Below are 18,576 nucleotides of genomic sequence, written 5' to 3'. Positions count from 1 at the left end.
ATAATTCTGCTCTCTTGACTCCCACACGACTGAGCTCCTTTTTTCCTCCAAATTCCTTTGCCATTTCTATCCTTTCCGTGTCATCTATTTCCCAAGGTTCTATGATTTTCCATTCCATACCATTTCCCTTGGAACATATGAATGGCTCCTATACCTTTAGAAGTGATATTTCCTCATATGACTTCTAAACAGACTCCATTAACTCTATTCTTATTCTTTCACTCAAGATCTACTTGTCCAAGTGCCACACATAAATATAAACAGATGATATATGAACTAAAACCCAAATTCCTTCACTCATTGTGTCCTCCTTCATGTCTGCTAGCTGCAAATGCCACTGCATACCTGCTATCCTGCCTATGTTATATACTCTTATAATGGCACCACCTTCCTTGGTATTTTCTGCCCATAAACTTGGCATCATCTATGAAGCCCCTCCTCCCTTCACCATCACCTGGGGTCTAACATCACAAAGTCTAGTTAGAACAGAAGCGGTGTCCTTTGTATCAGTTTTCCTTTCAAAGTCTTGTTCAGTATCTTGCATATACTGAGAGAATTCCCAGTAGCTATTTATTAAACAAATAGTGTTAAAGACATGTAGTTACTAAAAGTAAGTAAAAGCTATAAACAATCAACATATGTAAAGTATATGTTTAGAACCATCCCAAGGCACCAGAATTATGAAGCATCCTCCCATCTCTATCTTAATACAGTTTTCCTATATTTAGAAAACTTCCCTTAGATGTTAACAGCCCACTCAAGCATTATCTTGTTCCAAATGAGAGACCCCTGGGACTGCCCTGGTGGTCTAATGGATAAGACTCTATGTTCCCAATGAAGGGGCCTGGGTTCGATCCCTGGTCAGGGAACTAAATCCCACATGTCACAACTAAGCCTGTGTGCTGCAACTGCTGAGCCCACCTGTGGCAAGTAGCCCACCTGTGGTGCACACACCACAGTGAATAGCCTGAGTGCCCTGAGTGTCTCAATGAAGACCCAGCACAGCCAAAAAAATAATAATTAAAAAACCACCAAATGAGAGCATCCCAAATCCTTGCAAAAACCAAAATGAAACCAAAACCTCCCACTTCATCATTACTAATGATTTCATTAAGGAACTGAGAGATACACAGTTCAGTGAATTATATACACATATAATTAACAACCTATAAAGCTTCGAGCAAAAGAAAAAAATGAGATGAATTTCAATCAGCATGGAAAGATCTTTCAGGTAACTCCACTTCTTAATTAATAATATCTAGTGTTTTTTTTTTTTTTAACTCCTGAGTGTGGCTAGGAATACTCATGGCAATATCAAAGTCTGTTTTAGACTTGATGGATCAGTTTCTGACGGTTGCACAATCAAACCATGGAAGGTTTTTAACCTACTCTTCATTAGAGTAGATGATGATAGCAAAAGAGAAGTGAACCATGGGAGTTTAAGAATAAATGTGTTCAAATAATGCCTCAGACTCTTCTGTATTTGCCCCTGAATACCTGTTCCTGGAGAGACTCCTGTGGTGGTCTGGTGGTCCTGTGGTTAAGACTCCATGCTCCCAATGCAGGGGGACCAGGTTTGATCCCTGATAGAAGAACTAGATCCCACACGCCACAACTCAAGATCCTGCATGCTGCAGCTAGAAGATCGAGCACACCACAACTAAGACTCAGCACAGCCAAATCAATAAAGAAAAAATATTTTGAACATCCCTGGTGGCTCAGCTGGTGACAAACATGCCTGCCAGTGCAGGTAGATGCAAGAGATGCAGGTTCGATCCCTGAGTCACGAAGATCCCATGGAGAAGGAAATGGCAACCCACTCCAGTATTCTTGCCTGAAGAATCCAACGGACAGAGGAACCTGGCAGACTACAGTTCATGGATTCGCAAAAAGTTGGACACAATTTAGTGACTAAACAACAAAACCCCGTCCCTCTTCCTGAGAATTAGCTGTCCTAACCCTACCCTTATTTAACCTGTCTTGCTCGGCATTGTGAAAATTTTGTCATTTCTGTTTTCAATTCTGGTGTTCCATCACTTTTCTTCAGTGAATCCAGGGCTTGCTGCACCTAGTCATTACTAGTGCCTTAGCTTTTTCCCTAGGATAATCAGAACCAACAAGTTACTGCAGCCACTCCACAGAATGATGCATATCTTTGACACTCAGATGACTTTTTCTCACACTCAGTTTTATCCTCCTAGTGTGCATGAGATAACAGCCTGGGCTCAGGCCTCCTTTTCTCTATCACACAAATCTAGGTAAAAATGTTTTATAAGAAGAATCTTAAGCAATTTTATTGTGCCCAGTGTTTTACATCATATTTGTAAGATATAATAAGAATGAAAGACTGAGGACCTATCTCTTAGAATCATAGAGCTCTGTTAGAACTTAATAATTGGCTGCTGAGCAAGAAATGTTCCTGACTATGTAAGAGTCTTCAGTCAATCAAAAATTGTTCACTGGGAGCCAGCCCCCTGCACAATCTTCTAGGCTATCATTACCTCTGTGATTTATGCAAAATTACAGATTATAGCAAAGGGTTGGTGGTAACTAACACAGAGTGCCAACTGAAGAAATTAATTTTTGATGTTAGAAATGCTAAGACAACACAATATGATTCATTTTAGAGTATCATTTTTTTGTTAAAATTACCTAAATGAGGAATTTACTTTTGTCAGGCATTTCATTTATTCAACAACCAAGAAATAATCCCAGGGCCATGCCAAGTAATGGAGACACACAATTCTCTACTCTCACATAAAAACAGACCTGTGAATCAGAACTGTAATACAGTGTGATAATTCCACATTAAAAGGAGATATAAGTTACAGAACTAGCAGAGAGAACCATGATCTACTCTAGCTAAGAACCACACAGGGGCACTTAAAGCTCTTAGAGACAGATTCTTAATGTGAGCAGGAATTTAGTTTGCTTCTGCTTCAATTCCCTTATGCTTTTCCTATCTTTTCCAACTAATAAATTATTTTCCATAAAAATAATTATGGGTATTGTATTTAGCCCAAACTGTTAGAAAGTCCTTCATATAACAGCAAAACTCTACCTTTTTGCTATGATCCTAGATCTATCTTCCTCAACAACACAGGGCAAGTCTCGTCTTCTTTATCCATGAGGCAAATCTTCAAACCTATATTTGTTTTTGTGCCTGCATCAGCAGATGAAGCAAAATGGCAAATCCAGTAGGAGCTAGAATCTCACACGTAGGGTATTGCTTTGTCAGCTTCTCTGGATAAGGGAAAATGGCATCATTCCTGATACATTTAACTTATACCAGGGTCTGGCTTAAGGGAAAAAATCAAGGAAATAGCAAAGAAGGAAAACTTCTTTTTGTCAAGAAGGAAAACTCAGTACTCATCAACAGAACAGCACTAGATAGAAAAATGAAGACTGAGTTCTGGTTTTGGACAAATGACTCCAGAGGCCTGAAAGTTCTGAATTTGAACATGTATTTCTTTCTCTCTTCATAAGCTGCTATTTTATATCTTTAAGCATGAAACAGAAAAACAAGACCCTTCCTACTAAGAAATGTTCCATGGAAGCTACGTGGGCAGAACCAAAGCATATATGATAAAAACAACCCTTATGTAAGAACTTACTACACAACTAGCACTGTTCTAGTTACACATACTAACTCATAACAATCCTCACCAAACACTGTAAGTGTATTTTTGTGAGGTAGAAACTAACATTATTTACATTATATAAATGAGAAAAGTGAGAAAACACAAAGAGCCCATAATTTGTCCAAGGTCATAAATCTATGTAAGAGCCAGAATTCAAACTCATTTTGTCCAGCTCTTGAGGCCAAGCTCCTAGGCACTTCACTGCACAGCCTCCACATGGGACAGAAAGGAAAGCTCAGAGCAGTAGAATCAGAGCTGGCACACACTGTTTTCACTTTGGTCAGCAGAATAGCATTTCTGGGATTATGCTGATACTAGGGAGGCCAGGGAGGGATCTCGATGACACTTCCTTTTCCTTAGGCATAAAGTCTGCCTTCAAATCCCACCCAGAATACACCGGTAGTACTGATGAGAGCACATCTGATGGAAAACATTATGTGCCTCTATCACAAAAAAAGACAGTTTAGGCTTTAATTTTTGTGTGTACTCAGTTGATCTACTGTCTCTGACTCTTCATGACCCCATGGACTGTGGCCCTACCAGGCTCCTCGGTCCATGACATTTTCCAGGGAGGAATACTGGAGTGGGTTGCCATTTCCTCCTCCAGGGGATCTTCTTGTAAAATAATCTCCAGCCAGTTTTTCCAGGTGGGAAGCAAGGAGATCAAAACAGTCAATCTGAAAGGAACTCAATCCTGAGTATTCATTAGATGCTGAAACTCCAATACTTTGGCCACCTGATGTGAAGAGCTGACTCATTGGAAAATACCCTGATGCTGGGAAAGATTGAAGGCAGGAGGAGAAGGGGAGGACAGAGGATGAGATGGTTAGATAGGATCACCGACTCAGCAGACATGAGTTTGGGCAGGTTTTGGGAGATGGTAAAAGACAGGGAAACCTGGCGCACTGCAATAATGGGGTCGCAAAGAGTTGGACATGACTTAGTGACTGAACAACAACAATTTTCCTAGATCTTAAAATAATATTGTACTCTCTTGGCTCCTGAATTCCATTTACTATAAGTTTTTTGTTTCAATTTCAGCTGCTTTTTCTTTATTTAAATAACTTTAGATGTAGTTACAAAGCACTCAGATCTAAGCCTTCTTTTCATATTTTAAATGGGCCAGACTTTAACCTGGCATCTGGTCAAGACTAGGCTGGTTTGATTTGCTGTTTATCTGTCTGTCAGTTATTTTTCAAACACTTTGGGTTGCTAGGTGGATGCAAACTAAGGAATATGGTTTCACATTTAGTCAAATACCATTTCAATCTCACTCCTTTTACGTATATCTCAAATTTATTTTGTGAGAAGGAGTATTAGGAAAGACTTACTGAATCATAACCACCTATTGCTCTAGACAATTAGAAAAATCTGCCCCTGGTTTCAGCCAAAAATGATTGAATTTAACTCATGGATTCATCATCCAACAAAGATAATACATAAATGAGCAAATAAATTTGTAATAAAAATTTACATAAGAATAAATGCTATGAGTTAAAAAGCACAGAATAAGTGAATAAAGAGCAACAGGATAGGTGCTAGTTTGATAAGGTGGTCAGGGACAGCCTGTGGAGATAACATCTGAACAGAAACCAGAAGTAGTGAGGAAATAAATTATATGAATAACTACAAAAAAGAGCACTGTAGGCAAAAGGAAAGCCAAGAGCAAAGATCTGACACGTGGGCAAGTACAGGATGTCCTAGGAAAGCAAAAGGCAGGTGTGCTGGAGGGCAGTGGGGAAGTTAGGAATGGTGAAGCGAAGTGAGAGTCGCTTTGTGACCCCATGGACCATACAGTCCATGGAACTCTCTAGGCCAGAATACTAGAGTGGGTAGCCTTTCCCTTCTCCAGGGGATCTTCCCAACCCAGGGATCAAACCCAGTTTTCCCATGGAGCTAACATCTGAACAGAAACCAGAAGGAGTGAGGAAATAAATTATGCAAATAACTACAAAAAAGAGGATTCTAGGCAAAAGAAAAGCCAAGAGCAAAGATCTGACACATGGGCAAGTACGGCATGTTCTAGGAAAGCAAAAGGCAGGTGTGACTGGAGGGCAGTGCGGAAGGTAAGCAGTAGGAAGTGAGTATGGAGACACAGGTCGGATCATGCAATATCTTGCATATGACAGCGAGGGATTTGGCTTCTGTTCTGGCATTTTGTTGCTGTGAGTATTATGGGAAGCCACCAATGACTGAGATACACCACTTGGAAAATAGACTGGATGTGGGAGATGGGACAAAGGCAGATGTAAATTTTATGAAATGTGCACATTTTATAGTGTGAGATAATTGCTTACTGACCTCGGGTCTCACTATTGAATGTGATGAGATCATAAGTATGTTTTGCAAAGGTTGCTAATGGATAAGATAGGGAATGTGAGAGAGAGAAGTCAAGGATGGCTTGAACAACTAGGTGAATCGATGGTGACATTTACTAAGATGATGAGGACTATGGGGAGTAAAATTAAGAGTGAATGTTTGTATTTGGTAATTTTGAGATCCCTGTGGACCATCCAAGTGGAGTTTTCAAGTGGACAGTGGTTACATGGCTGTAGAGCATAGGGGTGATACAGGTGGATTTAAAGTTATGAGGATGGTATTTGCAGAGACATGGATGGACCTAGAGGCTGTCTCACAGAGTGAAATAAGTCAGAAAAAGAAAAACAAACATCATATATTAACGCATACATGTGGAATCTAGAAAAATGGTATAGATGAGCTTATTTGCAAGTATAAATAAAAACACAGAAATAGAGAACAAACATATGGATGCCAAAGTAGGGGGAGGGTGGGATGAATTGGGAAATTGGGAGATTGACACATATATGTACTATTGATACTAGGTATAAAATAGATAACCAATGAAAACCTACTGTATGGCACAAGAAGCTTTACCCAAGGCTCTGTGGTAAGCTAAGTGGGAAGGAATCCAAAAAAGAGGGGACACATATAACCATATAGCTGATCCACTTTTCTGTACAGCAGAAACTAACACAACACTGTAAAGCAACTATACTATAATAAAAATTAATTTAAAACATTAAAAAATGAAGCTATGAGGCTGGGAAAAAAGTGCCTACAGAATGACTCTGGAATAGGAAGTGAAGTCCTGGACTCATTCCAATGTTTTGAGCTTCATTCTCAATTACTATCATTGTGTTAGATTCTTCTATGAAGCTTATAAAAAATGCTGATATTCAGATCCTCCTCACAAAGACTCTGATATAATTATTCTACATTGGGTTCAGGTGGCTACATTTTTAAAAGCCCTCTGATGATACTAGTGGACAGCTAAGGTTGAGAACACTGGTTTAGAAGTTGGGAAGAAGAGAATGACTCAGAAACTGAGAATCAGAAGAAATGTATGAGTGAGATCAGAGAAATACATGCCAGTGGTAGCTCTGACCTAAGCTAAACAATGAAAGAAATAACTCTATAAAATATGACCATTTCATTAAATTAAAAAGCATTATGAATATTACTCAGTCCATTCATAGTTCCCTGCTTATAAGGAATTTAGGAGAAATTACTCTTTGGTTTTAATATCAGAAAATGCAAAGTATGTTTTATTTATTCTGAGCATGTGTTTATTTTTAATCCTAAAGACACTTAATTGGGTAACTAGTCATTTTGTTTTCCTGCTAAAAAGCTCACAGAATGAAATTACTGACCCTAATACAAAAAGTGTAGTTTAGACCCAATTAAATTCACCAAACATATATTTAGTGACAGTATATAAACCGCAGTGTGCTTGGCAAGGGAAAATATCCATGAAGATTTAATGATATGCCTATTTTAAATAGTAGCCTTTATTCATAACTCCATTTTAGTTTCAGGTCTTATTTCTCCTTTTTCTTAACTATTTCTCATTTGCATTGTGCTTTGCATATTGTTGTGGACCACTTTAAATACTTTTTAGAGCAAGTACACTATAATAGCTAATATGAACTGAACACTGAGTTTCAGGGAAATACAGGAACACAGGGTGCACTCAGGCAATATGATCAGAGCACCTAGTCTCATTAACACTAGGCTCTCCTGCTCCAGGAGTCCAACTTTACTTGTCAAGATTGCAACTACGGGGAGAACAAGTTGCTGGTTACAAATGAAAATATTGGCTTTGGAGTCATATTTTTGGGTTTATTTTCCTATTAATAGGGATAAAATTTGTTAAATCATCCACATGAATCAGTTCCCCACGTGACCAAATTCCTCATGCTACCAAGCTGCCAGGTCAGGATTGATGGTAGTATTCCTGACTGTGAAACAGATTTTAAACTATTAAAAACAAAAAAAAAAGCAACCAGACCCTCCAAAATCCTAGCCAAAATGAGGTAGCCAACTCAGTCATGGGACAAAGGCTAAGTGTTAGCAGAAGCCAAAGTGTTACCCTTTGCTTTCTAGTTGTTTTGGCTGGGAGATGTGTTTATGAGGTCTATTTGTTAAAGCTTTATATAATTTTTGCATTTATTTTCTTTCTTCCAAGAATAACAGATGAAAATAAACTGAGGAATCTTACTACAATGTCTGCTTTTGCAAACTTGCTTATAAGGGCATAGTGTTGGTCACTCAGAAATGTCCAACTCTTTGTGACCCCAAAGACTGTAGCCTGCCAGGCCCCTCTGTCCATGGAATGCTCTGGGGAAGAATACTGGAGTGAATTGCCATATCTTTCTCCAGGGGACACCACAACCTAGGGATCAAACCTGGGTCTCCTGCCTTGTAGGCAGGTTCTTTATCATCTGAGCTACCAGGAAAGCCTTAAAAGATCATGCTGCTGCTGCTGCTAAGTCACTTCAGTCGTGTCCGACTCTGTGCGACCCCATAGACGGCAGCCCACCCAGTCTCCCGTCCCTGGGATTCTCCAGGCAAGAATACTGGAGTGGGTTGCCATTTCCTTCTCCTATGCATCAAAGTGAAAAGTTAAAGTGAAGTCGTGTCCGACTCCTAGCGATCCCATGGACTGCAGCCCACCAGGCTCCTCCATCCATGGGACCTTCCCGGCAAGAGTACTGGAGTGGGTTGCCATTGACCATAGACTAATGCTAAATAAGTTTTCTCAAGGTCCTGAAATTGAGAGTGAAAAATGCAGACATCTTGAAGAACATCCTGCTTATTGCCCTATTCATCCTCTGTGTGGAAAAAGGCTAGATCTCTGGGGTATATCAGTACATATATAGCAAATATATAGATACAAATATGGCAACTATAAATATACATTCAGTTCAGTTCAGCTCAGTTACTCAGTCGTGTCCAACTCTTTGCGACCCCATGGACTGCAGCACGCCAGGCCTCCAGGTCTATCACCAACTCCCAGAGCTTACTCAAATTCATGTCCATCGAGTCAGTGATGCCATCCAACCATCTCATCCTCTGTCATCCCCTTCTCCTCCCGCCTTCAATCTTTCCCCAGCATCAGGGTCTTTTCTAGTGATTCAGTTCTTCGCATCAGGTGGCCAAAATATTCAAGTTTCAGCTTCAACACAGTCCTTCTGATGAATATTCTGGACTGATCTCCTTGAGGAAAGACTAGTTGGATCTCCTTGTAGTCCAAGGGACTCTCAAGCGTGTTCTCCAACACCACAGTTCAAAAGTATCAATTATTCGGTGCTCAGCTTTCTTTATACTCCAACTCTCACATCCATAAACGACTACTAGAAAAACCCTAACTTTGACTAGATGGACCTTTGTTGGCAAAGTGATGTCTCTGCTTTTCAACATCCTGTCTAGGTTGATCATAGCTTTTATTCCAAGGAGCAAGCATATTTTAATTTGATGGCTGCAGTCACCATCTGCAGTGATTTTGGAGCCCCCCAAAATAAAGTCTCTGTTTTCACTGTTTCCCCATCTATTTGTCATTAAGTGACTGGACTGGATGCCATGATGTTAGTTTTCTGAATGTTGAGCTTTAAGCCAACTTTTTCACTCTCCTCTTTCATGTTTATCAAGGGGCTCTTTAGCTCTTCTTTGCTTTCTGCCATAATGGTGGTGTCATCTGCATATCTGAGGTTATTGATATTTCTCCCGGCAATCTCGATTCCAGCTTGCGCTTCATCCAGCCCAGCATTTCCCATGATGTATTCTGCATGTAAGTTAAGCAGGGTGACAATATACATCCTTGACGTACTCCTTTCTTGATTTGGAACCAGTCTGTTGCTCATGTCTAGTTGTAACTGTTGCTTCTTGACCTGCATACAGATTTCCCAGGAGGCAGGTCAGGTGGTCTGGTATTCCCATCTCTTTCAGAATTTTCCACAGTTTGTTGTGATCCACACAGTCAAAGGCGTTGGGACATTCAATAAAGCAGAAGTAGATGTTTTTCTGGAACTCTCTTGCTTTTTCGATGATCCAACGAATGTTGGCAATTTGATCTCTGGTTCCTCTGCCTTTTCTAAATGTAGCTTGAACATATGGAATTTCACGGTTCACATACTGTTGAAGCCTGGCTTGGAGAATTTTGAGCATTACTTTGCTAGTGTGTGAGATGAGAGCAATTGTACAGTAGTTTGAGCATTGTTTGGCATTGCCTTTCTTTGGGATTGGAATGAAACTGACATTTTCCAGTCCTGTGGCCACTGCTGAGTTTTCAAAATTTGCTGGCATATTGAGTGCAGCACTTTCACAGCATCATCTTTTAGGATTTGAAGTAGCTAAACTGGAATTCTATCACCTCCACTAGCTTTGTTTGTAGTGATGTTTCCTAAGGCCCAATTGACTCTGCATTCCAGGATGTATATAAATATACATATATAGATTTATATTGTTTCAGAAAAACAACTTCCAGGGTCAAATACCAAAGACTTTTACTCTCTCAGAGTTTCACAATGCTCACTATATTAAAGGCTATATTATATGACTATATTCACAGTCGAGATATATGTTTGATTTTGTTTAACGCAGATTTCCCAGACTTATTTGACTAATTTTTGTCCCTTCAAAAAAAAATTAGCCAGAAACCAGCGTCAGTCTCTCAGTTGTGTCTGACTCTTTGTGACCCCATGGACTATAGCCTGCCAGGCTCCTCAGTTCAAGGAATTCTCCTGGCAAGAACACTGGAGTGGGTTACCAGGGGATCTTCCCAACCCAGGGATCGAAACCAGATCTCTCGCAAACCCATTTAAAATACTCTTTTTTTTTTCTTTAGGTAAGAAATGGATTTATTTAGAAAGAAACACACTCCATAGACAGAGTGTGGGCCATCTCAGAAGGTCAGAGCACCCAAAATATGGGGTGGCAAGTTTTTATGGGCTGAGTAATTTCATAGGCAAATGAGTGGGAAGATCATTCCAACTCATTATTATTCCAACTATTATTCTAATTATTCCCCGATTATTTCAGTTATTCCCTGATTATTTTGGGGGAAGAGGCAGGGATTTCCAGGAATTGGGCCATTGCCCAGTTTTTGGCCTTTCATGGTTAGCCTCAGAACCATTTAAAATCTTGTGGTACATCAGGCCTTCTAAGACTACAGTTTGTGAATAGCTGTGTTAAAACCTTTGTGATACTCATGGTCTACAAAATAAAGTAATCTTTTCATTCATTTATTGAACAAAGAATTTTTGGAGAAATATTGTGCTATTAATAGATTCTGGAAATAAAATGGGAAGATAAAGAAATCTGGTTTTTGCTCTTGCGGAGTTAACAGTCCAGTAAATATAATGAACATTAGTCAATAATGTTACAAATAAATAATAATTACAAACTGATAAATGTTGTAAAGGAAAAGTTCTTTAGTGTGTCTATAGAGCTGTGTGTGAGGGAGTAGGAGAGATTTTCAGAGAGGCCTGTTTGAGGAAGTTCTATCTGATGTTCTTATTTTATACATAAAATAATTTCATGGCATTGACTTGTTTTTAAAAAATCATCAAATCATAATTTACCATTATGGTATGAATTATTTATTTTCTGTCAAATGAACCTTTTCCTCTAGTATTTTATAAATTTTTAATAACTTTAAGTAGTATATATTTTTGTTTTTGTCCCTGAGGTGGGACTTTTTAGTCTGAAATGAAGAGTAGTGACAGAAGGTAGACTATTAAAAATATTCCATTGCAACAGTAACAGAAGATAGACATAAATAGGTATAACCTTCATGCAGAAGTACAGTTAGAAATCATCCATTCCTTAAGCTTTTATTATAGCAGCATTTTTTCTCTCTTTTGCAGCATTTTGCACAATTATGATTAATCATTATTACCTGATTGTTTAGTGATTGCCTTTCCTACTGAACTGTGAGCTCAAGAATATGATTTATTCACCATCATATTGTGCATACTGAGTGAGAAAGGTATCAGCCCCTCTGTAAGAAGGGCTACATGTCAGTAGCATAAGAAAAAAAAAATGTCTAAACAAAATGATAAATTTAAAATGTTTTACTGGAAAAATGCTGTGACCTCTTTCAATTAATGCTATTGTTAATAACTCCCTTCTCTTCCCAGTATACTTAGGTCTCCTCCTGATTGTCATGAGGCATTCTCCTCTCCTATGATCTGATTCTTGGGGGAAGGGGTGTCATAAGTTATGCTTATATATATAAATGTCTATAATGTTAAAATATGAAGGAGTTAGTGTGTAGTAAGCACCTAGCTACTTTTCTCCCTCCTCCTCACTATACAGGGAATTTTTTTCCCCTCAATGAATAGCAATATTCTATTTTAAATCCCTAGCCTGCAGTCTTATTTTCTATAATATAGGCTCATGTTGTTGTTCAGTCACTAACTGTGTTTGACTGTTTGGGATCTTGTCGACTCCAGCATGCCATGCTCCCTTGTCCTTCACTAGCTCACGGAGTCTGCTCAAGCTCATGTCCATTGAGTCAGTGATGCTATCTAACCACTTCATCCTCTGCTGCCTTCTTCTCCTTTTGCCTTCAACCTTTCCTAGCATTAGGATCCTTTCCAAAGAGCTGCATCTTTTCCAATGATGCAAAGGCATCAGCTGGCCAAAGTATTGGAGCTTTGGCTTCAGCATCAGTCCTTGCAATGAGTATTCAAGGTTGATTTCCTTTAGGATTGACTGGTTTGATTTCCTTCCAGTCCAAGGGGACTCTAGAGAATCTTCTCCAGCATCACAATTCAAAAGCATCAATTCTTTGGTGCTAATAGGGGACACTAATAAACTGTTATTGATTCGCTGACTAGTTGCATTACTACATACCAATCTCAGTGCTAAATTTCAGAGATAGAAAAAGCCCAAGACAAAATATTTGTCCTTAAGCAGCTCATGTTTACTATGCATGTGTAGAAAAGGGGAATAGGTAGACAATCAAGACGTAACAGAATTAGTATTGTGATGGCAGCATAGATAACATTTAAGAGTTAGATTTTGTGCACATCATGAAAGATGGGTGGAAGGTGAGAGGAAACCAAGTGAGGGATGAGAAGCAGCATTCCCTGCCTAGGGAACAGGGTATGTAATGGAAAGGCGGCTTGGAAGAGGTGGTGTGTTTGGGGAATAATATGTAGTTCTAAGAAGCTTCAGCAGAAGATACCAAAGGGGACTTGATGGGAGAAATAGCTGAAAATGCTGGTGGAGCAGAACACAACATCTTTACAAGTCATGCTTTGAATTACTGGGTTTATAGACATCAGAAAAGGGATGCTTTGTGCTGCTAATTAAACAAATGCCTGGTACTCTGAGGTCAGGATGAAAGAGAGAAAATGAAAGGGAAAGAAAAGGATTTGAACTTCATTTCATTTTTTTATATAGCATTTAGTGTTAGTTTCAACAATGTAACTAATAGTTCCAGCTGCCTGAGTGTAACTAATAGTTCCAGCTGTCCGATATAAGGATATGTGGTATTTTTCCAAGTACAGTGCTTTCCAGATACTAGCTGGCTGAAGAAAATGAAACAGTACTCCTACTATTCAACACAGAAAATGAGACTGCAACAAGCATTTGTTCTTTGCTATTGCTTTCCACTAAGCAAACTCAAAGCTATAATGCAGTGAAGTCAACTCAACATGGAGGCATTACAAGACATAATATCCCCAATATCCTACCGTGAGTACTTCTACCTTAGGAACAGTGGGATGGGAGGAATAAAGACTATACGCCTGGTGTCCCCCTGCCCCAGTTTGACAATGGTTCATTCCACAGAGGCAGCAAAAGTCCACCTCACTCCCCTGGCAACAAAACCAAGAATCTCAGTCTCATAACTGAGACTTTGTGATTGCTTTGCGTGACTCCTCTCCCAGGCATTCCTTTTTGGCTCCTCTCTTTGAAATTGGAGGGCACCCAGCCCAACCTAGCATTGGGCTGAGCTTAATCACACATAGCACTCATATCACATTGCACTGCCTGAAACATCCACTCCTGTATTATCACCTGAAGGCCCCTCCTGAAGGTGAGAGATAACTCTTCCAAGGTGGCAAAAATGTTCATTTTTCACAACTGGAGCCAATTTTCACAAAGGCAAGGCGTTCCACTAACAAAATATCTTGAGGTTTTTCAATTTAGATAGGATATTCCTTGAATTAAAAAAAAATGTACCTGATATATAGAATTTGCAGCAGATGGGAAACTTGAGTGCAAAAGCTGAATTTCAATGAGGAACCCGAGCTTTAAGATGCATCCTGAAGATGCAACCTCTCATCTTCTGGAGACAGGGGTGTGCTCAGTTGCTTCAGTATTGTCCAATTCTTTGCCAGCCCATGGACTGTAGCCCTACAGGCTCCTCTGTCCATGGGATCCTCCAGGCAAGAATACTAGAGTGGTAGCCATTCTCTTTTCCAGGGGATCTTCCAAACCAGGGATCAAACCCAGGTTTCTTATGTCTCCTGCACTGGCGCAGTTTCTTTACCACTAGTGCTACCCAAGTCTTTTTCAACACTCTGCCACCCCCGACAGGCAATGCCAAAGAATGCTCAAACTACTGCACAATTGCACTCATCTCACATGCTAGTAAAGTAATGCTCAAAATTCTCCAAGACAGGCTTCAGCAATACGTGAACCGTGAACTTCCTGATGTTCAAGCTGGTTTTAGAAAAGGCAGAGGAACCAGAGATCAAATTGCCAACATCTGCTGGATCATGGAAAAAGCAAGACAGTTCCAGAAAAACATCTATTTCTGCTTTATTGACTATGCCAAAGCCTTTGACTGTGTGGATCACAACAAACTGTGGAAAATTCTGAAAGAGATGGGAATACAGACCACCTGACCTGCCTCTTGAGAAATCTGTATGCAGGTCAGGAAGCAACAGTTAGAACTGGACATGGAACAACAGACTGGTTCCAAATAAGAAAAGGAGTATATCAAGGCTGTATATTGTCACTCTGCTCATTTAACTTCTGTGCAGAGTACATCATGAGAAACGCTGGACTGGAAGAAGCACAAGCTGGAATCAAGATTGCCAGGAGAAATATCAATAACCTCAGATATGCAGATGACCCCACCCTTATGGCAGAAAGTGAAGAGGAACTCAAAACCTCTTGATGAAAGTGAAAGTGGAGAGTTAAAAAGTGGCTTAAAGCTCAACATTCAGAAAGCGAAGATCATGGCATCTGGTCCCATCACTTCATGGGAAATAGATGGGGAAACAGTGGAAACAGTGGCTGACTTTATTTTGGGGGGCTCCAAAATCACTGCAGATGGTGATTGCAGCCATGAAATTAAAAGACGCTTACTCCTTGGAAGAAAAGTTATGACCAACCTAGATAGCATATTCAAAAGCAGAGACATTACTTTGCCGACTAAGGTCCATCTAGTCAAGGCTATGGTGTTTCCTGTGGTCATGTATGGATGTGAGAGTTGGTCTGCGAAGAAGGCTGAGTGCCGAAGAATTGATGGTTTTGAACTGTGGTGTTGGAGAAGACTCTTGAGAGTCCCTTGGACTTCAAGGAGATCCAACCAGTCCATTCTGAAGGAGGTCAGCCCTGGGATTTCTTTGGAAGGAATGATGCTAAAGCTGAAACTCCAGTACTTTGGACACCTCATGAGAAGAGTTGACTCATTGGAAAAGACTCTGATGCTGGGAGGGATTGGGGGCAGGAGGAGAAGGGGACGGCAGAGGATGAGGTGGCTGGATGGCATCACTAACTCGATGGACATGAGTCTGAGTGAACTCCGGGAGTTGGTGATGGACAGGGAGGCCTGGTGTGCTGCGATTCATGGGGTCGCAAAGAGTCGGACACGACTGAGCAACTGAACTGAACTGAACCACCCCCAACCCTAGTGTTTCAGTGAGAATATGTACTGAATGCATATTGCACAAATGAAATCAAGAATATCCCTGAGTCCATAGGACTCTAAGCAAAATCTTCCATAATGCTCTTTTACAAAATCCCAGCACTAACGCCACTGCGATAGTACCACAACCTCGCCATACGTCTTCTAGTGTGATTATCTTTGGCTTTAAAACACAAATGAATCATTAGGGCTTTGAATCTTTTCTGGCAAAGAAATACAGCGTGAGCTGATGCTCAGCATTGTGAGTGTCATCAGAACAAGGTCTATTGATAGGAATTTGCCCAGTTAATCATCCTTCATTATCTCCACTAGCTAACAATGCACATGCAGTCACTCCACGTAATCACTGCTATAACAGACATGGATATTTGAAATATTATCTTTCCCACAGATTCCAGGTTTTCAGTGAGCAGCTCTCAACAATTCATTATACTAAACATACATGTCACCATATTCCTATTAAATGTGCATGAGATTAAACACTACCCATGTTGTAAATTGACCAATATCAGTTACAATATATTACCTTTCAGATACTGTAATTATAAATGGCACCTAGATGCCACTATAAAAATGCAAATTTAACCACCTGGCATGTAAGTAACCAGTACTATATCTAATTCTGCTTTTATTCAATTTTTAACATGCATTCAAGTGAACATATCTTACAAAACAAAGTACAGAATATTTATAAAGTCAATGTGTTTTATGACATAGGAAAATCTACTTTTAAATTGCATAAAGAGGAGGGAAATTGACTTTCTTAGACTTAGGTATTTTATAGACAAATAATTCAAAATTGAAATCTATCAAGAAATTAGCACACAATATGTTAATAATATAAAGTATAATTTGGAATATTATAAATCATATTTCTAATAGTTTATAAACTTTATAAATTCTACATTTATGCAAATTATTACAACAAAGATTAGATTTCATCCAAATAAAAGCAAACAGAAAACCCACCTCAAAAAGAAAATAAAATTTCAAATGAAGGTTAAAAATTCATCATTAACCTTGGATTATGTTACTCTAAACTTTTTCATCTGTACGGCCACAGATTATTGCCTTAAGCATAATAATAGAAATAATAGCAATAGCCATGGTTCACATGTACCAAGGGCTTAACTTACTGTCTCAGACACTGTGAGTAGTGCTTCACATTCAAATCTAATTCAGTTTTTACGATAACCCAGCAAAAAAGATACAAATGAGGGCAGTGGAGGCTTACACAGATTAAATGACTTGTCCAAGGATACAGGGCTTGGTGGGAGAGGGGTCTGACTTCAAAATGATCCTCCTAACCAGACAGTCAGCACCCAGCCCCCAGCTCTGTACACTGTTTCCTTGAATGGCCTTGGCTAAGTTACTGAAGTTTCTAAAGCTCATTTCCTTTAGCTACAAAATGTGAATATGAATATATTTCAGAATTATTGAGAACAAAATAAGATAGTTCATGAGAAAGTGCTGTGCAAATAATGAAGTTGCATAATGTTGCTTGATATGTTACTGATGAAATAAGATAACAATATGTTGAAAATGAAGAAAAACCTGCCGAGTGACTCTTGGTCAAAATCTTCCAACAAAAATGGTATACTTAGATAAATCTTTCTGGTTCTTTTACCTTGCTTAACAGAAACTATTAAATAAAGGCAAATATGAGTCAATATCATTATTACATCCTAAGAGATACATAGATGAGCACTAACAGACTATGTTAGAAGTGAATAATTAAGCTAAAGACACATCTACACTACATCTCTTTGTAGGCTACCATCTACAGAGTTCATACTACCAGATTTGGTCTTTTGAACAGCTCTTCAAAACTAAGACTTTTAAAATATTTAATTAATTAACTTTTGCCTGTGCTGGGTCTTCCTTGCTGCATAGGCTTTCTCTAGTTGTGGTAATCAGGGGCTACTCTTTGTTGTGGTGCACAGGCTTCTCATTGCAGTGGTTTTTCTTTTTGCCCAGTACAGGCTCTAGGCACGCAGGCACAGTAATTGTGGGGCACAGGTTTAGTTGCTCTGGGGTACGTGCAATCTTCCTAGACCAGGGATTGAACCTATGTCCCCTGCATTGGCAGGCGAATTCTTAACCACTGGACCACTGGGGAAATCCAAAACTAAGGCTTTTTAAAGTGACTTTGAGCCACTATCAGGCCCAAGATAACTTTGATTCTCATACACGTTTTGATCTGGTAATATTTAAGTCCTTAATCTCAGGAAGGAAAAACAATATTTAACTCTCATAATTCATTTTGCATAAGTGATATGTTATCATTGGGCTTGTTTTTCCATTGGGCTTCATGGTTTAAAAAAATATTTCACACGCATTATGTCAACCAAGGTCATAAAATTAGTATAGTTGACCCTTGAACAATGTGGAAGTTTAGAACACCCAACCTCTGTTCAGTTGAGAATCCACCTATAACTTTATAGTCAGCCACTGTATTCATGGTTCCATATTCACTGATTCAACTAACCACAGATTGTACAGTACTGTAGCATGTAAATGTTTAGTGAAAAAAACATAAATGGACTTGTGCAGTTCAAATCTGTGCTGTTCAAGAGTCAACTGTATTTGAAAATGTTAGAACAGGAAACTGGAATTCACCAACATGATAATGTTTAAAAAAATCTTATAGCCATGCATTGGTGGTATGTTTTAGTGAGATGGTGTACATGGGTATACAGATACCTATCAACATGTGATATTTATGCATCTAGTATGTATCTAGTTTTT

General features: G+C 39.2%; 1 protein-coding gene across 18 annotated transcripts in view; it reads right to left on the bottom strand.

The window, feature by feature from the left end:
* The window catches only part of MTHFD2L (methylenetetrahydrofolate dehydrogenase (NADP+ dependent) 2 like), a 142,039-nt gene that overhangs the window by 77,581 nt on the left and 45,882 nt on the right, over positions 1-18,576 (bottom strand). For 6 of the 18 annotated variants that reach the window (XR_009601076.1, XR_009601080.1, XR_009601079.1 and 3 more), the window contains exon 6: positions 1,498-1,637. The exons of the other annotated variants lie outside the window; for them this stretch is intronic. Coding sequence is in view for 1 of the 6 variants with exons in the window: in XM_060417217.1 (XP_060273200.1) it covers positions 1,498-1,637 (140 nt within the window). In the remaining 5 variants the exon portion in view is untranslated. The remainder of the gene's footprint in view (positions 1-1,497; positions 1,638-18,576) is intronic. 18 annotated transcript variants of the gene reach the window in all.

The sequence above is a fragment of the Ovis aries genome, chromosome 6 (genome assembly GCF_016772045.2).
Source record: "Ovis aries strain OAR_USU_Benz2616 breed Rambouillet chromosome 6, ARS-UI_Ramb_v3.0, whole genome shotgun sequence".
NCBI classification, from domain to species: Eukaryota; Metazoa; Chordata; class Mammalia; order Artiodactyla; family Bovidae; genus Ovis; species Ovis aries.
This window is presented reverse-complemented; position numbering and strand designations above follow the sequence as displayed.